Consider the following 18,108-nt stretch of genomic DNA (forward strand, 5'->3'; position numbering starts at 1 on the left):
GATTCTCCAGCATCTGCAGTTCCCATTATCTCTGAACAGTATCATCCAAATTGGTTTTCAAATGGAATTAAGATTATAACTGGCATTTGAAACAGTAAATCCCCGCATTGTGAGGATTCTATTTTATGCCAAATTTCAAAGGCACACGGCGCAAAAGATAATACAGTAACAAGAAATTAAGTACGTGTACATCATTTTTAACAACTATATAATAAAACTTATTGTCTTACACTTTGCATCATTGTTCCTTGGAACGAGGACAGGGTCTGCTAATGCTAAGAACCTGCACGTAGAATCTTTTAATGTGGGACGGCTGTTATCCTGAAGCTGCTATACTATTCCAAATGACAAGGTCTTACAATGTTAATGCCTGCTGTAGGTGTATCGGAAAATTTATTGGCGACATTATGGGATACCTTTCATGGCCATCAAGTCCTGAGGTAGGACTTGAACTCGGACTCTGGGCCAGAGACATGATGCTTGCCATTGCATCACAAGACCTCAATCGAAGGGCTGTGCAGCTCACTGAAGTCTGAGAAATTGGAAATCACCTGTTAAGTAGTGAAAGCCCACTTTCAGGTGGCTTGCTACATGCAGTAGTCTCTCACCTGCAGATGACTGAAACCATTCAGTTTCACTACTCAAAGAATTAGAAGACCCTTCTTTTCTCTCATAGGAAGCCTGCACTTCCCATTGTTGCCTTGATGGTGTGGAGTGACATCAATTTGTAAATATCCACATTGCCAAATTCCAGCCATTGCAGTCCACACCATCAAGTAATGCTGATCTGGACTCCGCCTGGCTTCACAGTGACTCTAAAATGTTGCTGTTCAGTCAAAGTTCGCACCCAGTTAATCTCTATCAGCAACTGAGGAGGAAGGTCATCCTCTGTCTCAAGGGAACATCTAAGAACAGCAAGCAATACCACATTGATCAAGGGATGGCAGCAAAATTGATTATTTTAATCCAATGTGGGGGAAATTGGCTGGATATAAAAAGGTCCTGACTGAAATGGGCGGAGGAGTTTCAGAATGCTCCATCTTTTGATGCAGACAGTTTTGTCAACTTTTATGCTTTCAGTACTCAGTAGAATATCAACTCCACTGGATTCTGACATACAACCAGATCTACCCACATTCATTAGCACTGAAGGAAGCTAAAAACAAAAGTAATAAGTCATACTGTAATTTATACTGACTCCTCAAGCTTCTGTGAAATGATTTAAAATAAAAAAATGCAAGAAATACTCACAAAAGATTCATTTTACTGAATGAGGGATTATCACTAAATAAATAAATCTGCTAATTGCAATTTTTCCTAAACTATCCTGACATTCACAATATGGTATCAATCATAATCACATACTTATGATCAGAGGCTTTTAATTTTGCTCTCCCATAAAATAGCAAATCACCATGACTCCATATTTTCTTCTCTTCTGTCTCTGCTTCATATTCACACCCTCTTACATCACTCTCTAAAAAGAGGAAATTGAAAATATCGATGATTAATTTTTAAGTGAATAAACAACGTAAGATCAAAGTTACTTGTCTTGATCAAATTTACAACTTTATTTCTTTACTAGAATATCATTATCTTTTAGGAATTTTTGAATGATTAGCCTTTACACGTCATGTCTACATCTGCGAGGATAGGCAAGATTGTGCAAAGAAATAATTTCTTCCAAAATCAGGCTACATGAAGTTTCATGAGGAAACCAGATATCAGATGGACAGAAAATTAACATCAACTCTTCATGGACAATAGCTGATCCTCAGGAGCCTAATCAACTACTTGAGAAGATGAAAGCTGTGTGGAGGGGAATGGCAAGAACATCGTCTGAAAAGAAAGGAGGAAAAATACACATTTATTTAGTAACACAGTGCTAAAGTAAACAATGTGATAAAAGGGGCGTGATTCTAACATGATTTTTAAGAGTTTGGATTTCAAACCAATAGCATGAGAGTCGTAGTGAAACAAAGAATACAGCGCAGGAACAGGACCTTTGGTCCACAATGGTGTGCCGTACATGATAACAAATTAAACTAATTCCTTCTGCCTGCTGTTGGTCCATATCCCTCCATTCTTTGAATATTTATGTGCTTATCTAAAGTCCCTTAATATTTCAGCTTCCACCATCACCCCAGCAGCACATTCCAGACTCCGTTCCGACCATTCTTTCTGTAAAAAACATGCCCCTCACATTTCCTTTGAACGTTTTCCTTTCACCTTAAATACATATTTGCAGACGATATAAAGATAGTTGGAGAGACAAGTAGTATCGAGGAGGTAGCAAGGCTGTAGAAGATTTGGACAGGTTAGGAGAATGGGTAAAGAAGTGGCAGATGGAGTACAATGTGGTAAAGTGTGAGATCATGCACTTTGGTAAGAAGAATAAAAGCATGGACTATTTTCTAAATGGGGAGAAAATTCAGTAGCCTGAAGTGCAAAGAGACTTGGGAGTTCTAGTCCAGGATTCTGTCAAGGTAAACTTGCAGGTTAAGTTAGTAGTTAGGAAGGCAAATGCAATATTGACATTTATTTTGAGAGGATTTGAATATAAAAGCAGGGATGTACTACTGAGGCTTTAAGGCTCTGGTCAGACCGTATTTGGAGTATTATGTGCAGTTTTGGGCCCCATATCTCACGAAGGATGTACTGGGTTCAGAGGAGGTTCACAAGAATGGTCCCAGGGATGGAAAGCTTAACATATGAGGAACATTTGAGGACTCTGGGGCTAAACTCCCGAGGAGGCAAGTTTAGGGGAGATATACGTGGAAAGTTCTTTACACAGAGGGTGGTGGGTGCCTGGAACACGTTGCCAGCAGAGGTGGTAGGCGCAGACACATTAGCAACTTTTAAGATATATTTGGACACGTACATGGATGGGCAGGGAGCAAATGGACACAGACGGTTAGAAAATAGATGACAGGTTGGACAGAGGATCTTGATCGGCGCAGGCTTGGAGGGCCGAAGGGCCTGTTCCTGTGCTGTAATTTTCTTTGTTCTTTGTTGTTTGAGTTTAGAGGGATGAGCGGGGGAAGGAGGGATCTAACTGAAACTTACAGAATACTGACTGACCTGGACAGAGTGGATGTTTGGAAGATGTTTCCATTGGTAGGAGAGACTAGGATCCGAGGGCACAAACTTAGGAGTAAAGGGAAGACTTTTTAGAATGGAGAAAAGGAGAAACTTCTTCAACTAGAGAGAGAGGTGAATCTATGGAATTGACTGCCACAGAAGGCTGTGGAGGCCAGGTCCTTGAGTACATCTAAGACTGAGATAGATGGGTTCTTGATTATCAGGGGGATCAAGGGTTACAGGGAGAAAGCGGGAGAATGGAGTTGAGGAACCGATCAGCCATGATCGAATGGTGGAGAATTCTCAATGGACTGAATGGCCTAATTTCTGCTCCTGACTTATGATCCCCACTAGCATTAGATACTTCAACCCTGGAAAAAACGATTCTGAGTGTCAACCCTATACAACCAGAGTTTTTCTAGCCTCTCCTTATAGCTTATACCCTCTAAAACAGGCAGCATCCTGGTACTTTTCTTCTGCGTCCTCATATTATTCTCCCTGTAATAAGGTAACCAGGATTGAATACAATATCTTAAGTGTGACCTAACTAAAGTCTTATAAAACTGCAACATGACAGCCTGCCTCTTGTACTCAATTCCTTGACTGTGGAGTACATTGAAAATTATATAATTAAGGCACAAATGCTATTGCAAAGAGCTGACTTATGGGTGCAGTAGAGGCTAAGGAGATTGTGGTCTGGTCTGAATACACCCTTGTTCGTTGGTTGTTAAAAATTGTATAATATTTGTGTTTTGATCGTTAGAATTCGAGATCCGGGAATGCCTTGAATTTATCAGTGTGGAACATTTGATTAATGTAATGTCCTTTTAAGGAACTCAATAGTTGTGTTAAGGAAAAATCTGTGACAAAATGCTGATTTAAAAGTTGTTTCATAAAGCTTGGCAAATGTTTATCACTTGGAATGGCAAACTATCATGCTTGGAATTTCATAGTTTGGCCAGAGTGAACTCCGAAATATTGTTTTAGTATGAGTGAATCTTTAATTCTGGATGATAAGATTTGCCTATTGTAAATGTACTTTGGTGTGAACGTATCCAAGTAATAGGAAGTTGTAATTCTGGAAATCAATTCTCTTTGAAGAAAATTATGATGAAACTGAAAGCTTTTCTTTTAAAAAAAAAGGGCAGTGCAATCTAACAAAGGGGGTGGGCTTTTCTTTTGTCAATTATAACACACTTATTTCTGCATAGGAGGAAGAGAGATAGTCAACATAATTATGTCCAGAAGTTTTCACTCCACCCCATGAATCACTAATCAAACCATTCTGCTTGAAATGGAATGGATGTTTTTTTTTAAATTTTTCAGTGACTTTGAGAAGCTGAAAACTTTACTTCTGAATCTGTCTGCAGATTTTCAGCATTGCAATAGTGACAGATGAAGAATCCTCAACCCATCATCAAGCCATTCATTAACAACATATGTCAGCATTAGAAAGCTATTGTGAAAACATTAAAACTTTAAATGTATTGGATATCAGGAATTTACTCCCTTTGAGGGAGTAAACAGTATTTTGAATTTAAACAAATTTGTATAGATCTATCTCAAATATCTAGGATAATTATAAAGTAACTTTTAAAAATGCAGGTCATCTTAGACACAGAATTAACAAAGTACGTTTTGTCTGAATCAAATAAATGTTGGACTTCTGTTTTAAAATATTATAAGAGGATTTCCACAACTACATATTTTTCCGGATCTCTGGAATTAGACAGGTTCTAATAGTTATATTGCATAATTGGATAAGATAACATAATTAGGCATGGAGAGTAGTGGCAGAAAATTAAAACAAAATTGAACAATGGATTGAAATGGCAATTGAAATTAAGCTTCCTTTTCCCTAAAATGCATGTTCAGCGAGAGTACGAAACTGATGATTTTCTCCAGGTGATGTTTGTGTCCTTGTCCTTCCATTCAAGAGATTTGAATTTGATGATCAAGCCAGTACCAGAGGCATAGGGACTATAAATGGGCAGATAAGTAAAATCTCAGATCTTTTGATAAGATCATACAAGAATCAAGAATGCATGACAGTGTCTTGAGATACTGATGTAAGTGTGCAAAAGTGATTGTTACCTTGGAAGTAATGAACATGAGGGAATGCTTGATTAAAAAAAAACTGCACTGAAGAACAGGCCCCAGACAGGTACACCTACTTGACAAATGGATTTGTGTGGCTTGGAAGAGCAGAAAAACAGTCTAAACAATAAGACACTGACACCTACTCTGTCGAGAAACTGATTTTGAAACCGTGACAGTGAGCTGAAGTGAAAGGGCCCAAAAATGATAACATACAGATACCTTGGAAACAAAAGGGTGGGGGGGGGGGAGAGAACATGAGCTGAAGATGAAGCCTGATGAATGCACTATAGTCTGTCATAACTGTATTGTTTGATACCATGTACATTGCACTCCTGAGGGGATATTTGCATATGGAAGTAGTTGCCACTCAATGACACAATCATTCATAAAATTGGCAAAGAAGGAAAAATATTGAAGAAGTATTCTCAAGACAGATACAGATGAAGAGAACTAGGGAATTTTGAGTCCATGTGTGATGTTAATAAGCAACCAGTGACTGAACTTGAAGCTTGATAAAAATCATTACAATAGGTCAAGATGGAGAAGTTGATTGTATTACTAACAGTGTACCTTGAGTGTTTGCTTACTAGTGACTCACCAATCCCCTGCACCAAAAAGGGAGGACTTATCGTAAAATGCGGACTCAATGTAAATATTTGTTTGTATATATTGTAAACAAGAAATACAGAATAAGTGGATGTTGCTTGAATGTTGTATTTGGCCAGTGCTAAAGCTTAAAGTTTGGTATTTAATTTCTCTTCAACATTCTAGGTGGTCTACATATTCTTATTACCTTGCTTTGCTTGTATGATTCTGTTTGGGAAGAATCAAATGGGGAATTGTGGAGCATATAGAAAATTATGTGATTAAGCTACTGTATAACAAGGGTTAGATTTACAAATGCCATTGCAACAAGCTGTTTTGCAGGTGCAGCCGAGACTAAGGAGATTGGTTTGAAGCAAATATAAAAGAGTAGTGACGAGCAAACTGTTGCCTAGGTCTTATGGTTAGGGTGTGGGGAAATAACTTGCACAAACCTTTTGGGATATGTATTAGGAAGATATTGTGGAATAGATTAACAGAAGATATTGACCGCTATTTGCAGTTTTGTGGAGGATTGAAAAAAGTGTACAAGAGGCATGGAAGAAAACCTGTTACTGCAGAGTTCTCAACTGGCAACCCTGTAATTGACATACAAGAAGAAATAAAGCTGGATATTTGAAAATATCGTGGACTTGTTCCTTATTTCTTAGGAACCCAACACCAACTAATAAAGGCAAGCACGCCATACACCGTTTTTGTTTAAAACCACCCTATTACTTGTGTGGCCACTTTCAGGGACCTACGAACTGAAGCCCAAGATCCAATTGAGGTCCTGCCATTAACTGTACATTTTTCTTTAACATTTGATCTTACATGCAACCGGATTAAATACCATCTGCCATACCTCTGCCCTTATCTGCAATTGATCTATATTCTTCTGTATCCTTTGACAACCTTCTAACTATCCACAACTCCACAAATCTTTGTATCATCTGCAAACTTACTAACCCACCATCTATATTTTCATCTATGTCATTTATATATATCACAAACAGCAGAGGTCCCTGTATGGAACCTTACAGAACACCACTAGTCTGTGCTCAGCCAGAAAAACAGCTTTCCACCATTCCCGCTGCTTTCTATGGGCAAGCCAATTCTGAATTCATGAGTCCAAGCGACTGTGAATCCCATGCATCACAATCTTCTGGATGGGCCTATCATGAGGGACCTTGTCGAAAGCCTTACTAAAATCCATGTAAACAACATCTACTGCTCTACCCTCTGATCACCTTTGTCACCTCCTTGAAAAATTCAATCAAGTTAGTGCAGGGCAGGTCATGCCTTTACAAAGCCATGCTGACTGTCTTCAATCAGGCCACGCTTTTCCAAATGTGCATAAATCCTATCCCTAAGAATTCTCTCTAATACCTTCCCAACCACCGATGAGTGACTCACTGGTCTACAGTTTCCCAATTATCCCTGTTCCCCTTCTCAAACAGAAGATTAACATTAGCTACTCACCAGTCCTCCAGGACCTCTCCAGTGGCTAGCAAAGATACAAAGACCTTGGTCAAGGTCCCAGTAATCTTGTCTCTTGCCTCTTTCAAAAACCTGGGGTAGACATTATCGGGCCCTCGGGACTTATCCACCTTAAAATGCCCTTCAAGAGACCCAACACCACTTCTCTTTTGATTTCAAAATACCTTAGCATATTAGCATGCTCCACATAAATGACACAGCAACATGGTGGCTCAGTGGTTAGCACTGCAGCCTCACAGCACCAGGGACCCAGGTTCAATTCCAGCCTTGGACGACTGCCTGTGTGGAGTTTGCACATTCTCCCAGTGTCTGTGTGGTTTCCTCTGGGTACTCCGGTTTCCTCCCACAGTCCGAAGATGTACAGTTTAGGTGGATTAGCTATGCTAAACTGCCCATAGTGTTCAGGGGTGTGTGGGTTATAGGGGGATGCTTCAAAGGGCAGTGTGGACTTGTTGGGCCGAAGGGCCTGTTTCCACACTGTAGGGAATCTAATCTAATCTAAATCTAAATCTCACTATCCTCCATATCCTGCTCCTTGGTGAATACTGATGCAAAGTACTCATTTAGGATCTCACCCACATCCTCTATCTCCTTGCATAAAAGCTTCTCCCTTTATCGAGTGGGCTTACCTTCTTCCTAATAATGCTTTTCTTTTTAATACATGTATTGATGGCCTTGGGATTCTCTTTAACCCTAATTACCAAGGTTATTCAATGGCCCCTTCTTGCTCTCCTAATTCTCTGCTTGAATTCTATCCTGTTTTCTTTGTATTCCTAATGGGCCCTGTTTGATTTTAGTTTCTTTTTCTCCTTTTGACTAAATTCACAACCTCCCTTGCTATCTAAGGTTGCCTTAGCTCGCCATCCTTGTACTTCTTACTGGACATGCCAGTTCTAAACTCTCATCAGTAGGTCATTAAACAACTCTCACATGTCAAATGTGGACTTGCCCAATACAGTTCCTCCCAATTAACACTCCCTAGCTCCTGCCTAATGCTGATGTAATTTGCCCACCCCAATTTAGCACATTCCCGCAAGATCCTGGCTTGTCCTTATTCACAGCTATTTTAAAACTTAAGGAGTTGTGATCACCATTTCCAAAATGCATCCCTAATGAAAGGTCAGTCACCGGACCAGGCTTATTAGTCAGTACAAGGTCCAGTATGAACCCTCCTCTAGTTGAAGCATCCATGTACTGTTTCAAGAGACCCTCTTGGATGCACTTAACAAATGTTACTCCATCTAAGCCTCTTGCTGGGAGTTCCAGTCAACACTGGGAAAGTTAAAGTCACCTTTACTTTTTGCGGCAAAGTTTTAAATAAAATCAAAAACTTCCGGAACCATTACCTAATTGTGTCTGAAATCCAGTAATTGCAATTCTCCCATAGCGTTAATAGAAGATTGTTTGTTTATACTGGAGGATTTACAATAGGGAGTAAACATTGAAAGACCTAAGCTTGCCTCTGATTTAGGGTGATCAAGTATTGACATTAAGCTTAGGAGAAGTTGGATACTAAAAACATTTAGTACACAGTGTTGGAAGAGATTTAACTGGGGTCAGGAGCAAATACGGTTTCTCTCCTAGAAAGAAGTGTAGGATAATTCAGGGAAAGCACAATTATCCTAAATTAAAAGTTTAAGTTTATGAAACTTACAAACCAGGAATGCTTGGTTATAGAGCAGTTGACTATTAAAAAGGCTGAAAAAGTGGAAGATTTCGGTTTTTTGAGTATTCAAGCAACAATATTCACAGATCACAGGACAGAAGTGGAGAGAAGCAGTTAGGTTAAACTTTAAAATCCGAAGCAGAAGAATAATTTCTCTGAATTTGGCTCACTGTATAGCTATTGTACTAGGGAATACATGGGATTTGTTTTGCTACATGTTTTAAAGTGTTTCAAATTGTATATGATATTTAGATAACTCAATTTATTTTATTACAATAAAACTATATTCTGGTTTAAAAGAAAACCTGTAGCCTTATGCGCCTATGTTTCAGTGAATGACAAACAATATTTTTTTCAGAATTGGTCGATCAAGTTGGGTTTCATTCTGAGATTTGACTCGTCTAAAGGCAACAAAAGCTGGAATCATAACAATTGTACATATCGAATTAAATCTATGAACAGTGTAACCCAAGATCAACTAATAAGTCATCAGAAACATGTCACCTTAACAGAATTGAAAATTATCGCTGAATTTCTGAAGAAGGTTATTATTCTGAAGAAAAATTATTGCTGAATTTCCGAAGAAGGGTCTTGACCCGAAACATCAGCTTTCCTGCTCCTCTGATGCTGCTTGGCCTGCTGTGTTCATTCAGCTCTACACCTTGTTATCTCAGATTCTCAGGTTTCTACTATCTCTGAAAATGATTGCTCCTTATTTACCTGAACTGACATCTACGATAAACATTTTTCAAACAATTCATATACAGCAGGTGAACGCTTTTTGTTGAACCAATATATACCTATACATTCCTCCTAAATTAGCATGCCTTCTTGACACTATTTGAGCTCATAGTTTTCAGTGAAAGTGCATCACAAGATTCTTCTGTTTTTATCTTGTACTCGTGTGACCATGACAGGAAAATGCACTGCTACAGCAAGTGTTGCGTCTTCTCAATATATCTGACAGTATCAAATTGTGACTCTCAATGTGAAATTAGACTTAATTAAGAAAAGTAGTAATCATGTTGTCAATGTTGCTCGCCATATTAGATTGCTTGCACCAACCATTCACTCCTGGGAAAAAGCAATAAGATCAGCGAGAAAGTCAAAACATGCTGCGTTGCATTCAATGCAAAAGATAACACTGCATCACAATCAGGCAATGGAGATAATGGAAAACAGATTGGTGGCGAGAATGATCTTCATGAGAAGACGACGCTGATCAGCCTTGCCCTTTTCTGATAGGCAGCTTTCAATTTGAATGAAAACATCAAAAAAGACAAGGGAGGGGGCTCTACTACAAATCTCTGCGTGAAACAAGAAACCGCTGGTATGGGCTGTGGCTGTTTTAATCATTTCCAGGCATGGTACAGCTTTAAGAAGGTATGCGTGCAGTGAAAGTGGCCAGTACTAACACTGATGCTGCTGATTCTTTCCTGGAGAAGCTTAGAAATCAGACAGGATGTTCACCAAGTTTCCCATATAGATGAGACAGGTCTGTATTAGATATTAATACTATCAAGAACCCTTAGTGCCAGTGTGAAGTGCTTCTCAGCCATCTCACTCTGTTGCTAGATGGCATTGCAAAAGGTGACGAGAAGCTGAAATCAATGATCACTTATCATGGTGAGAACCTATGTGCAATTAAAAAAAGGTGTTTCCCCCTGTCAACTGCAAATTTTATCGCAAGACATGGATAATTAAGCAGATATTACATGACTGGTCCATGGGCTACTTTGTACTGAGATGTAGTATTATGCCAAGGAAATTTTGACATTTAAGACTCTTCTCATTTTGGACAATGCCAGTGCTCACAATTTGGACGATGAGGTTCTTTATCCAAACTTCAAAGTCACATTCCTACCTTTGTGAATGGCATCCATCTTACAGCCAATGAATCAGAGCGACATTTAAAGTCTACTATATCTGTCAGACTTTCCGGACACTCATCAAGAAAACAGATGGTGAAGGGAAGCCATCTGTCTAGAAGCAATTTAACATGATGGGTGCTGTGAACATCACTGGCGATGTATGGGACAAAGTTTTGCTTTATCACATGAACAGTGCATTGAAGAAGTCACTCCCAGGGTCAATGATTTGACCATTATTCAAAATGAGTTAGTAAATCGGGGATGGGAGGCGGGCTTTGAAGAGGTCAGAAAGAATGATGTTGTATGGTTATTTGAGTCCCATTCCAAGCCACTCAGTAATGAGGACCTGGTAGAAATGGATGCACAAGCATTCAGCAAAGAAAATTTAGATGATGAATTAGTGGCACACAAACACCTTCATGAAAACAACCTGATCACAAAGTGCCTGCAGGATGTTTTCAGGCATACTTACAAAGCTCTGAATGGTCTTTAATGTCATGACCATCTGGTAGATCAATCAGCCAAAGTGGCTTGTTAATGATAGCTTGTCATGTTAACAATAGATTTACGACGCCAGGATATGCGATGCAAAACAGTCAATTCTAGACATTTCCTTTAAAAGAGTGGCAACTCCTAAACCTTCTAAAGTCAGACCAGTCACAGGAAAAACCAGGACTGTCAGGCCTACAGAGGAAGGTGACAGGGAAAAAAGACAAATGAAGAACCGACACTCACCCTCAGCAAGCAGGTCACTTTTCTAAGGTGAGAATTGAAGTGAAATTATTTAAGACTGTTTCAAATTGTTTAAAAGCTTGTATGTTTTTTGTACAGTAAATGACAAATTAGCAGTATAAAAATCCACAATTGTCAAAACAAAGGTAACTTAAGGAATTCATCGTAACATAGCCCCCCACTTAATTATGTTAATTGTTATGATGTATAAACCACTGTATTTCATTCTTTCACTAATTGTCAGATTTTTCTGATATGTTTCTCCTGTGAATAGTGAGGACTCCCTATACAGGTAAGTTGGCTCCATCTTCTTGCGGCAACTATCTAGTGGCTTAAAAATTGTGACAATATAAAAAGATACGGCTATATCTGTTACTTCTTTACAATGCAGATATTAGATAATTTTAGGTTAATGTTTTGATTTTATCATCATACCAGATGTGTCACAGGACCAATTTTTTCTCCACAACAGCACTCGATCTGTCCAAGCAGGAGTTCTGCATTTGTCACTGGTGTCATAAACATCTGTGCCCACATCATATTTGTATGTTGGAGCAAAGTTGATGGTACCTTCAAAGAAATCTTTGAAAATCTAAATAAAAAATGCAAATTTCAAGTTAAAACTGTAAACAATCATGATTCTTAAATGATTTGAGGAAGTTTTGAGCCAAATTAATGGATTGTATTAGAAAAAAAAATGACAACTGCTCAGCTGTTTCATTCTATTGCATACTTTCCCCATTAAGTATAAAGATCATATTAAGTAGCACACAACATTCATACTTAAACATCTTTGGAGTGAAGAAATAACCTGGAAACCACTACTGCATTTCAAGACAGATATTGCAGAAAAAACAATGGATATATTGAGTAGTTTTGAAACATTATAAAGCTAAAAACAAACTGTGGAAGAACAAATAATCAAAAAAGCTAACTGAACTTTAGCTGTTATAATCAAAGGGCTAGATTACTAAGAGCAAAAGGCTTCCCTTAGCCAAACAAAGCCCTAGATAAACCACTTTGAGAGAACTAGGTATGCATCTGAGCACAGTGACTTAGAACCTATACAATGACACCGTAGAACAGCAGCATAAGTTTACCAAGATAACATCAGGGTACAAAGGTTAGAATATGAGGAGAGGTTATTTATTGCAGCCCAGAGGCTTAGATGACTTAGTTGACATTTTTAGGATTTTGAAAGGGTTATTAGGAACCTTTTCTGGTGACGAGAGAGGACAAGGTGACATAACCTCAAGATCAGAACCGAGACAGAGTATTGAAGGTGTGGAGCATTCTCCACAAAGACGGTACATGCAAGTGGAATTATTAGTGTAAAATTTAAGACCGACAGATTTTTACTAGCCTGACATATAAAAAGATTTGAATCCATGGCAGGTGAGTACAGTTCACATCACGGGGAAGCTTATCCCTGAAACTGGAAGCAGCCCACCAGGATTTCACCTCGCTGTCTTAACACATCACAAAGTGCCAACCAGCAGCACTGGAATATCCTTAAATGGCTCTTGTTTAGTAATTTAAGGCTTTCAATTGGCCAACAGGCAGGAATGCCATCAACTAACTTTCCCACTACTGCTAAAATGCAATAGGGGTGGCAAAGTGATCGACGTGCCAGCTCCTCACTTGACGATGTCCATCCACACCCTAACACTCTCCTGCCAACCAGCCACACACCAAAACCCAATAAAATCCTGGCCTATGTTGCTACTTTGAGAGTCCCTAAATTGTTACATGTAGACATACCGGGTGGGTAGCAGTTGGATTGCTTTGCAGGGAGAGAGTCTTTACAAACTTCTTCTAAACTGAATGAGCTGGTAGTCAGATTTAAATCCTGACTAGCTTCCCACAAGTACAGGGCATGATCAATTGCATGTGTGGTAATCTAACAAGCACCAGATTAACAATAATTAACATTGTTAATGTTCTAGCAATGGGCAGCTGCTGTGTAATGACAAGAGGAATTTCTGTTGGGAATATAATTTAAGGACAACATAGTGTTCAAGGGTTTGTGGATTATAGGGGGATGGGCCTGGGTGGGATGCTCCAAGGGGCGGTGTGGACTTGTTGGAGCGAAGGGTCTGTTCCCACACTGTAGGGAATCTATTCTAATCTAATCTAATTGAAGCAAGCTGGAAAAGATGGAATTTCTTGGAAATGGGTTCAACAGTTCATAGGCTGAGACCCACCTGCCATTTCTAAAGTCAGAAGTTTAACATGTACTGAGAGCTACTTGGGAGTTTCCAGAAATTGAGCAATTTTGCAGAAGAAGCTGCGCAAGGGTAGGAAATAAGAAAATTAGGTTTATTCTTTAGTTACTGGGGTTAAAAAAAAAACTGGCTTTGAGGGGCTTGGGATCTATGCTAATTGTGGCCTAGCAACCTTCTCTGGTTTTAGAATTCTGTTTTACAAACCCAGAATCAATAACTCAAGAAGACACCCTGAAAACACACCCTGTCTCCTAAAGTCTGGTTCCTTAGAGGTCAGTCCTGGGAATTAAGAGTTTCCAAAAGCCAATATCTTTGTCAACCTTGTGATATTTTAAGTACTATGGACTGTGATCATTTGCAGCAACTCAAACCCAAGTTGCTTGGAATCAGACTGAATAATTATTCAATGTATAGCCGTCAGCGATTCAGCTTTGTCAACGGAAAATTTCAGCAGATTTGAGAAGTTATCACCTTTTATTGTTTATTGCTAGACTCTGCACCACAGGAATTTCTTCATCCTTTGCCTTTTTAACGCCATCTCTGCAAAAACATCTCACTTTTTTGTTGTGAGAGTGTATGTCTGTACGATTAAAGGAGATTACCATCCAAGGTATGATCCACAGTTAAAGCTGTAATGAGTAGTTGTTATCTCAAACCTATTGAGAATATGTTTTATTAATAATAAAGACATTATTGAGCTAAGAAGCCTGGTGACATTCCTTTTATACTTAACAGTAGTACTAAATACAGTAGTACTCTTTAAAGAATACTTCATAGGAGCTTGATTATCAGCATATTCCTTCCATTACAGTAGTGACAATTCATGCAAGTTTGCAGTAGACTTCCTGGGAACAGTAACAATGCTTTCATCATTTAATGTCTCCAATAAGAGACATCAGAACCGCTGCCCCTTGACATACAATGGAACTCCCATAATCAAAATCCTCAGATTACCAGTGACTGGAAACTCAAATCAACTTGCCAGGAAGGCTAGGAATACAATACAAAGTAGCTCATTTCCTGACTCCCCAAAGCCTGCCCACCATCTGCAAGGCCCAAGACAGGAGAGCAAAGGAATACTTGCCACTTGCCTGAGCAGCTCCAACAACACTCAAGAAGCCTGATACCATCCAGGACAAAGCAGCCATAAAACTTCCACTCTCTCCACCACTGGCAGCAGTGTGTAGTATCTACAAGATACACTGCAGAAATTTGCCAAAAAATCCTGAAAAAAAATATTCAAAACTCATGACAACTCCGATCTAGAAGGGCAAGGGCAGAAAATATGTGGGAACACCACTACCTGCAGGTTCCCCTCCAATGTATATACTGCCCTCACTTAGAAATATATCACTGTTCCTTCAGAGGTATCGGGTCAAGATCCTGGCCTTGTGGGTCTACCTGCAGCACATGGGCTGCAACAATTCACCACCAACACCATTCACGACCTCATCACCTCAGGGGACCTCCCACCCACAGCCTCCAACCTCATTGTCCCTCAACCCCGCACGGCCCGTTTCTATCTCCTTCCCAAAATCCACAAACCTGCCTGCCCTGGTCGACCCATCGTCTCAGGCTGCTCCTGCCCCACTGAACTCATCTCCACCTATCTGGACTCCATTTTCTCCCCTTTGGTCCAGGAACTCCCCACCTACATCCGTGACAACACCCACGCCCTCCACCTCCTCCAGGGCTTCCAATTCCCTGGCCCCCAACACCTCATATTCACCATGGACGTCCAGTCCCAATACACCTGCATTCCGCATGCAGATGGCCTCAAGGCCCTCCGCTTCTTCCTGTCCCGCAGGCCCGACCAGTCCCCCTCCACCGACACTCATCCGCCTAGCTGAACTCGTCCTCACACTAAACAACTTCTCTTTTGACTCCTCCCACTTCCTACAGACTAAGGGGGTGGCCATGGGCACCCGCATGGGCCCCAGCTATGCCTGCCTCTTTGTAGGTTACGTGGAACAGTCCCTCTTCCGCATCTACACAGGCCCCAAACCCCACCTCTTCCTCCGGTACATTGATGACTGTATCGGTGCCGCCTCATGCTCCCCAGAGGAGCTCGAACAGTTCATTCACTTCACCAACACCTTCCAACCCAACCTTCCAACCCAACCTACAGTTCACCTGGGCCATCTCCAGCACATCCCTCACCTTCCTGGATCTCTCAGTCTCCATCTCAGGCAACCACCTTGTAACTGATGTCCATTTCAACCCCACCGGCTCCCACAGCTACCTAGAATACACCTCCTCCCACCCACCCTCCTGCAAAAATTCCATCCCCTATTCCCAATTCCTCCGCCTCCGCCGCATCTGCTCCCACGATAAGACATTTCACTCCCGCATATCCCAGATGTCCAAGTTCTTCAAGGACCGCAACTTTACCCCCACAGTGATCGAGAACGCCCTTGACCGCGTCTCCCACATTTCCCGCAACACATCCCTCACACCCCGCCCCCGCCACAACCGCCCTAAGAGGATCCCCTCGTTCTCACACACCACCCTACCAACCTCCGGATACAACGCATCATCCTCCGACACTTCCGCCATTTACAATCCGACCCCACCACCCAAGACATTTTTCCATCCCCACCCCTGTCTGCTTTCCGAAGAGACCACTCTCTCCGTGACTCCCTTGTTCGCTCCACACTGCCCTCCAACCCCACCACACCCGGCACCTTCCCCTGCAACCGCAGGAAATGCTACACTAGTCCCCACACCACCACCCTCACCCCTATCCCAGGTCCCAAGATGACATTCCACATTAAGCAGAGGTTCACCTGCACATCTGCCAATGTGGTATACTGCATCCACTGTACCTGGTGCGGCTTCCTCTACATTGGGGAAACCAAGCGGAGGCTTGGGGACCGCTTTGCAGAACACCTCCGCTCAGTTCGCAACAAACAACTGCAACTCCCAGTCGCAAACCATTTCCACTCCCCCTCCCATTCTCTAGATGACATATCCATCATGGGCCTCCTGCACTGCCACCCGAAGGTTGCAGGAACAGCAACTCATATTCCGCCTGGGAACCCTGCAGCCATATGGTATCAATGTGGACTTCACCAGTTTCAAAATCTCCCCTTCCCCTACTGCATCCCTAAACCAGCCCAGTTCGTCCCCTCCCCCCACTGCACCACACAACCAGCCCAGCTCTTCCCCCCCCCACCGCATCCCAAAACCAGTCCAACCTGTCTCTGCCTCCCTAACCGGTTCTTCCTCTCACCCATCCCCTCCTCCCACCCCAAGCCGCACCCCCATCTACCTACTAACCTCATCCCACCTCCTTGACCTGTCTGTCTTCCCTGGACTGACCTATCCCCTCCCTACCTATCTTCTTTACTCTCCATCTTCAGTACGCCTCCCCTCTCTCCCTATTTATTCCAGTTCCCTCTCCCCATCCCCCCTTTCTGATGAAGGGTCTAGGCCCGAAACGTCAGCTTTTGTGCTCCTGAGATGCTGCTTGGCCTGCTGTGTTCACCCAGCCTCACATTTTATTATCTTGGAATTCTCCAGCATCTGCAGTTCCCATTATCTCTGATAACTAGAAGTGCTCCCACTTGCCTGCGCTTGGCCCGTATCCCTCCGGAATTTCTTATTCAAATGTCTTTCAAATGTTGTAACTGCACCCAACTTCCTCTAGAAGTTATTCTACGCATGAAAGTCTGGTGTTACTTACAGAGAATGGCCACAGCTCCAGCTTCGAACAGGAGGCAACCCTGACGACTCCTGGATTCCAGCAACACACTGCAGCTCCCAGGCTCCTGCTTCTGAAACACTCGGAATCCTTTACACAGAGCCATTGTCAAACTTCAAAGAAAAACTCAACGCAGGTAAAAGATATCCAGCATGAGGCAGCCACACTTTCACTTTCAACCGTCTGCTCTCTTTTCTTCTCATTTACGTTGTAACTTCCCCAAGCCGATTCACATGCCCCTGCCCACAACTAATTTCCCGAAAACACCTGAAAGGAGGAAGTAGGCGTCCAATACCGGACCCTCCTTCGATACGCTTTATTCACCCGCTCTCAAGAGCCAGGCCAGCTGACGGGAACCAATGGGACACACAATTTTTGATATTCCACTGAAAAACAACACCTCATCTCAATCTTGCTTGGCCTGCTGTGTTCATCCAGCCTCACATTTTGTTATCCCTCATCTCAATCTTGATCACCTTTCCAGCAACTTGCAGCGCCATGGACAGGTCACAGGAAAAGCCAACATTCTTGCCAAAAACTTCATTGTAGGTGGGGCGGAGACGGTTGAGTAAAGCAAAGGAGATCTCAGGCAACCAGCTTGAAACTGATGTCCATTTCAAGCCCACCGACTCCCACAGCTACCTAGAA

At 41.5% G+C, this 18,108-nt stretch overlaps 1 protein-coding gene across 1 annotated transcript in view; it reads right to left on the bottom strand.

Annotated features, from left to right (window-relative positions):
- Nucleotides 1–17,566, bottom strand: part of LOC132210041 (synaptojanin-2-like) — a 58,029-nt gene extending 40,463 nt beyond the window's left edge. Inside the window, 4 exon segments of the mRNA XM_059648848.1 lie at nucleotides 1,366–1,477; nucleotides 11,968–12,124; nucleotides 14,763–14,803; nucleotides 17,443–17,566. Of these exon segments, the coding sequence (XP_059504831.1) occupies nucleotides 1,366–1,477; nucleotides 11,968–12,124; nucleotides 14,763–14,803; nucleotides 17,443–17,566 (434 nt within the window).
- Between the last annotated feature and the right edge of the window lie 542 nt (nucleotides 17,567–18,108).

Source organism: Stegostoma tigrinum, chromosome 9, assembly GCF_030684315.1.
Source record: "Stegostoma tigrinum isolate sSteTig4 chromosome 9, sSteTig4.hap1, whole genome shotgun sequence".
Lineage (NCBI taxonomy): Eukaryota > Metazoa > Chordata > Chondrichthyes > Orectolobiformes > Stegostomatidae > Stegostoma > Stegostoma tigrinum.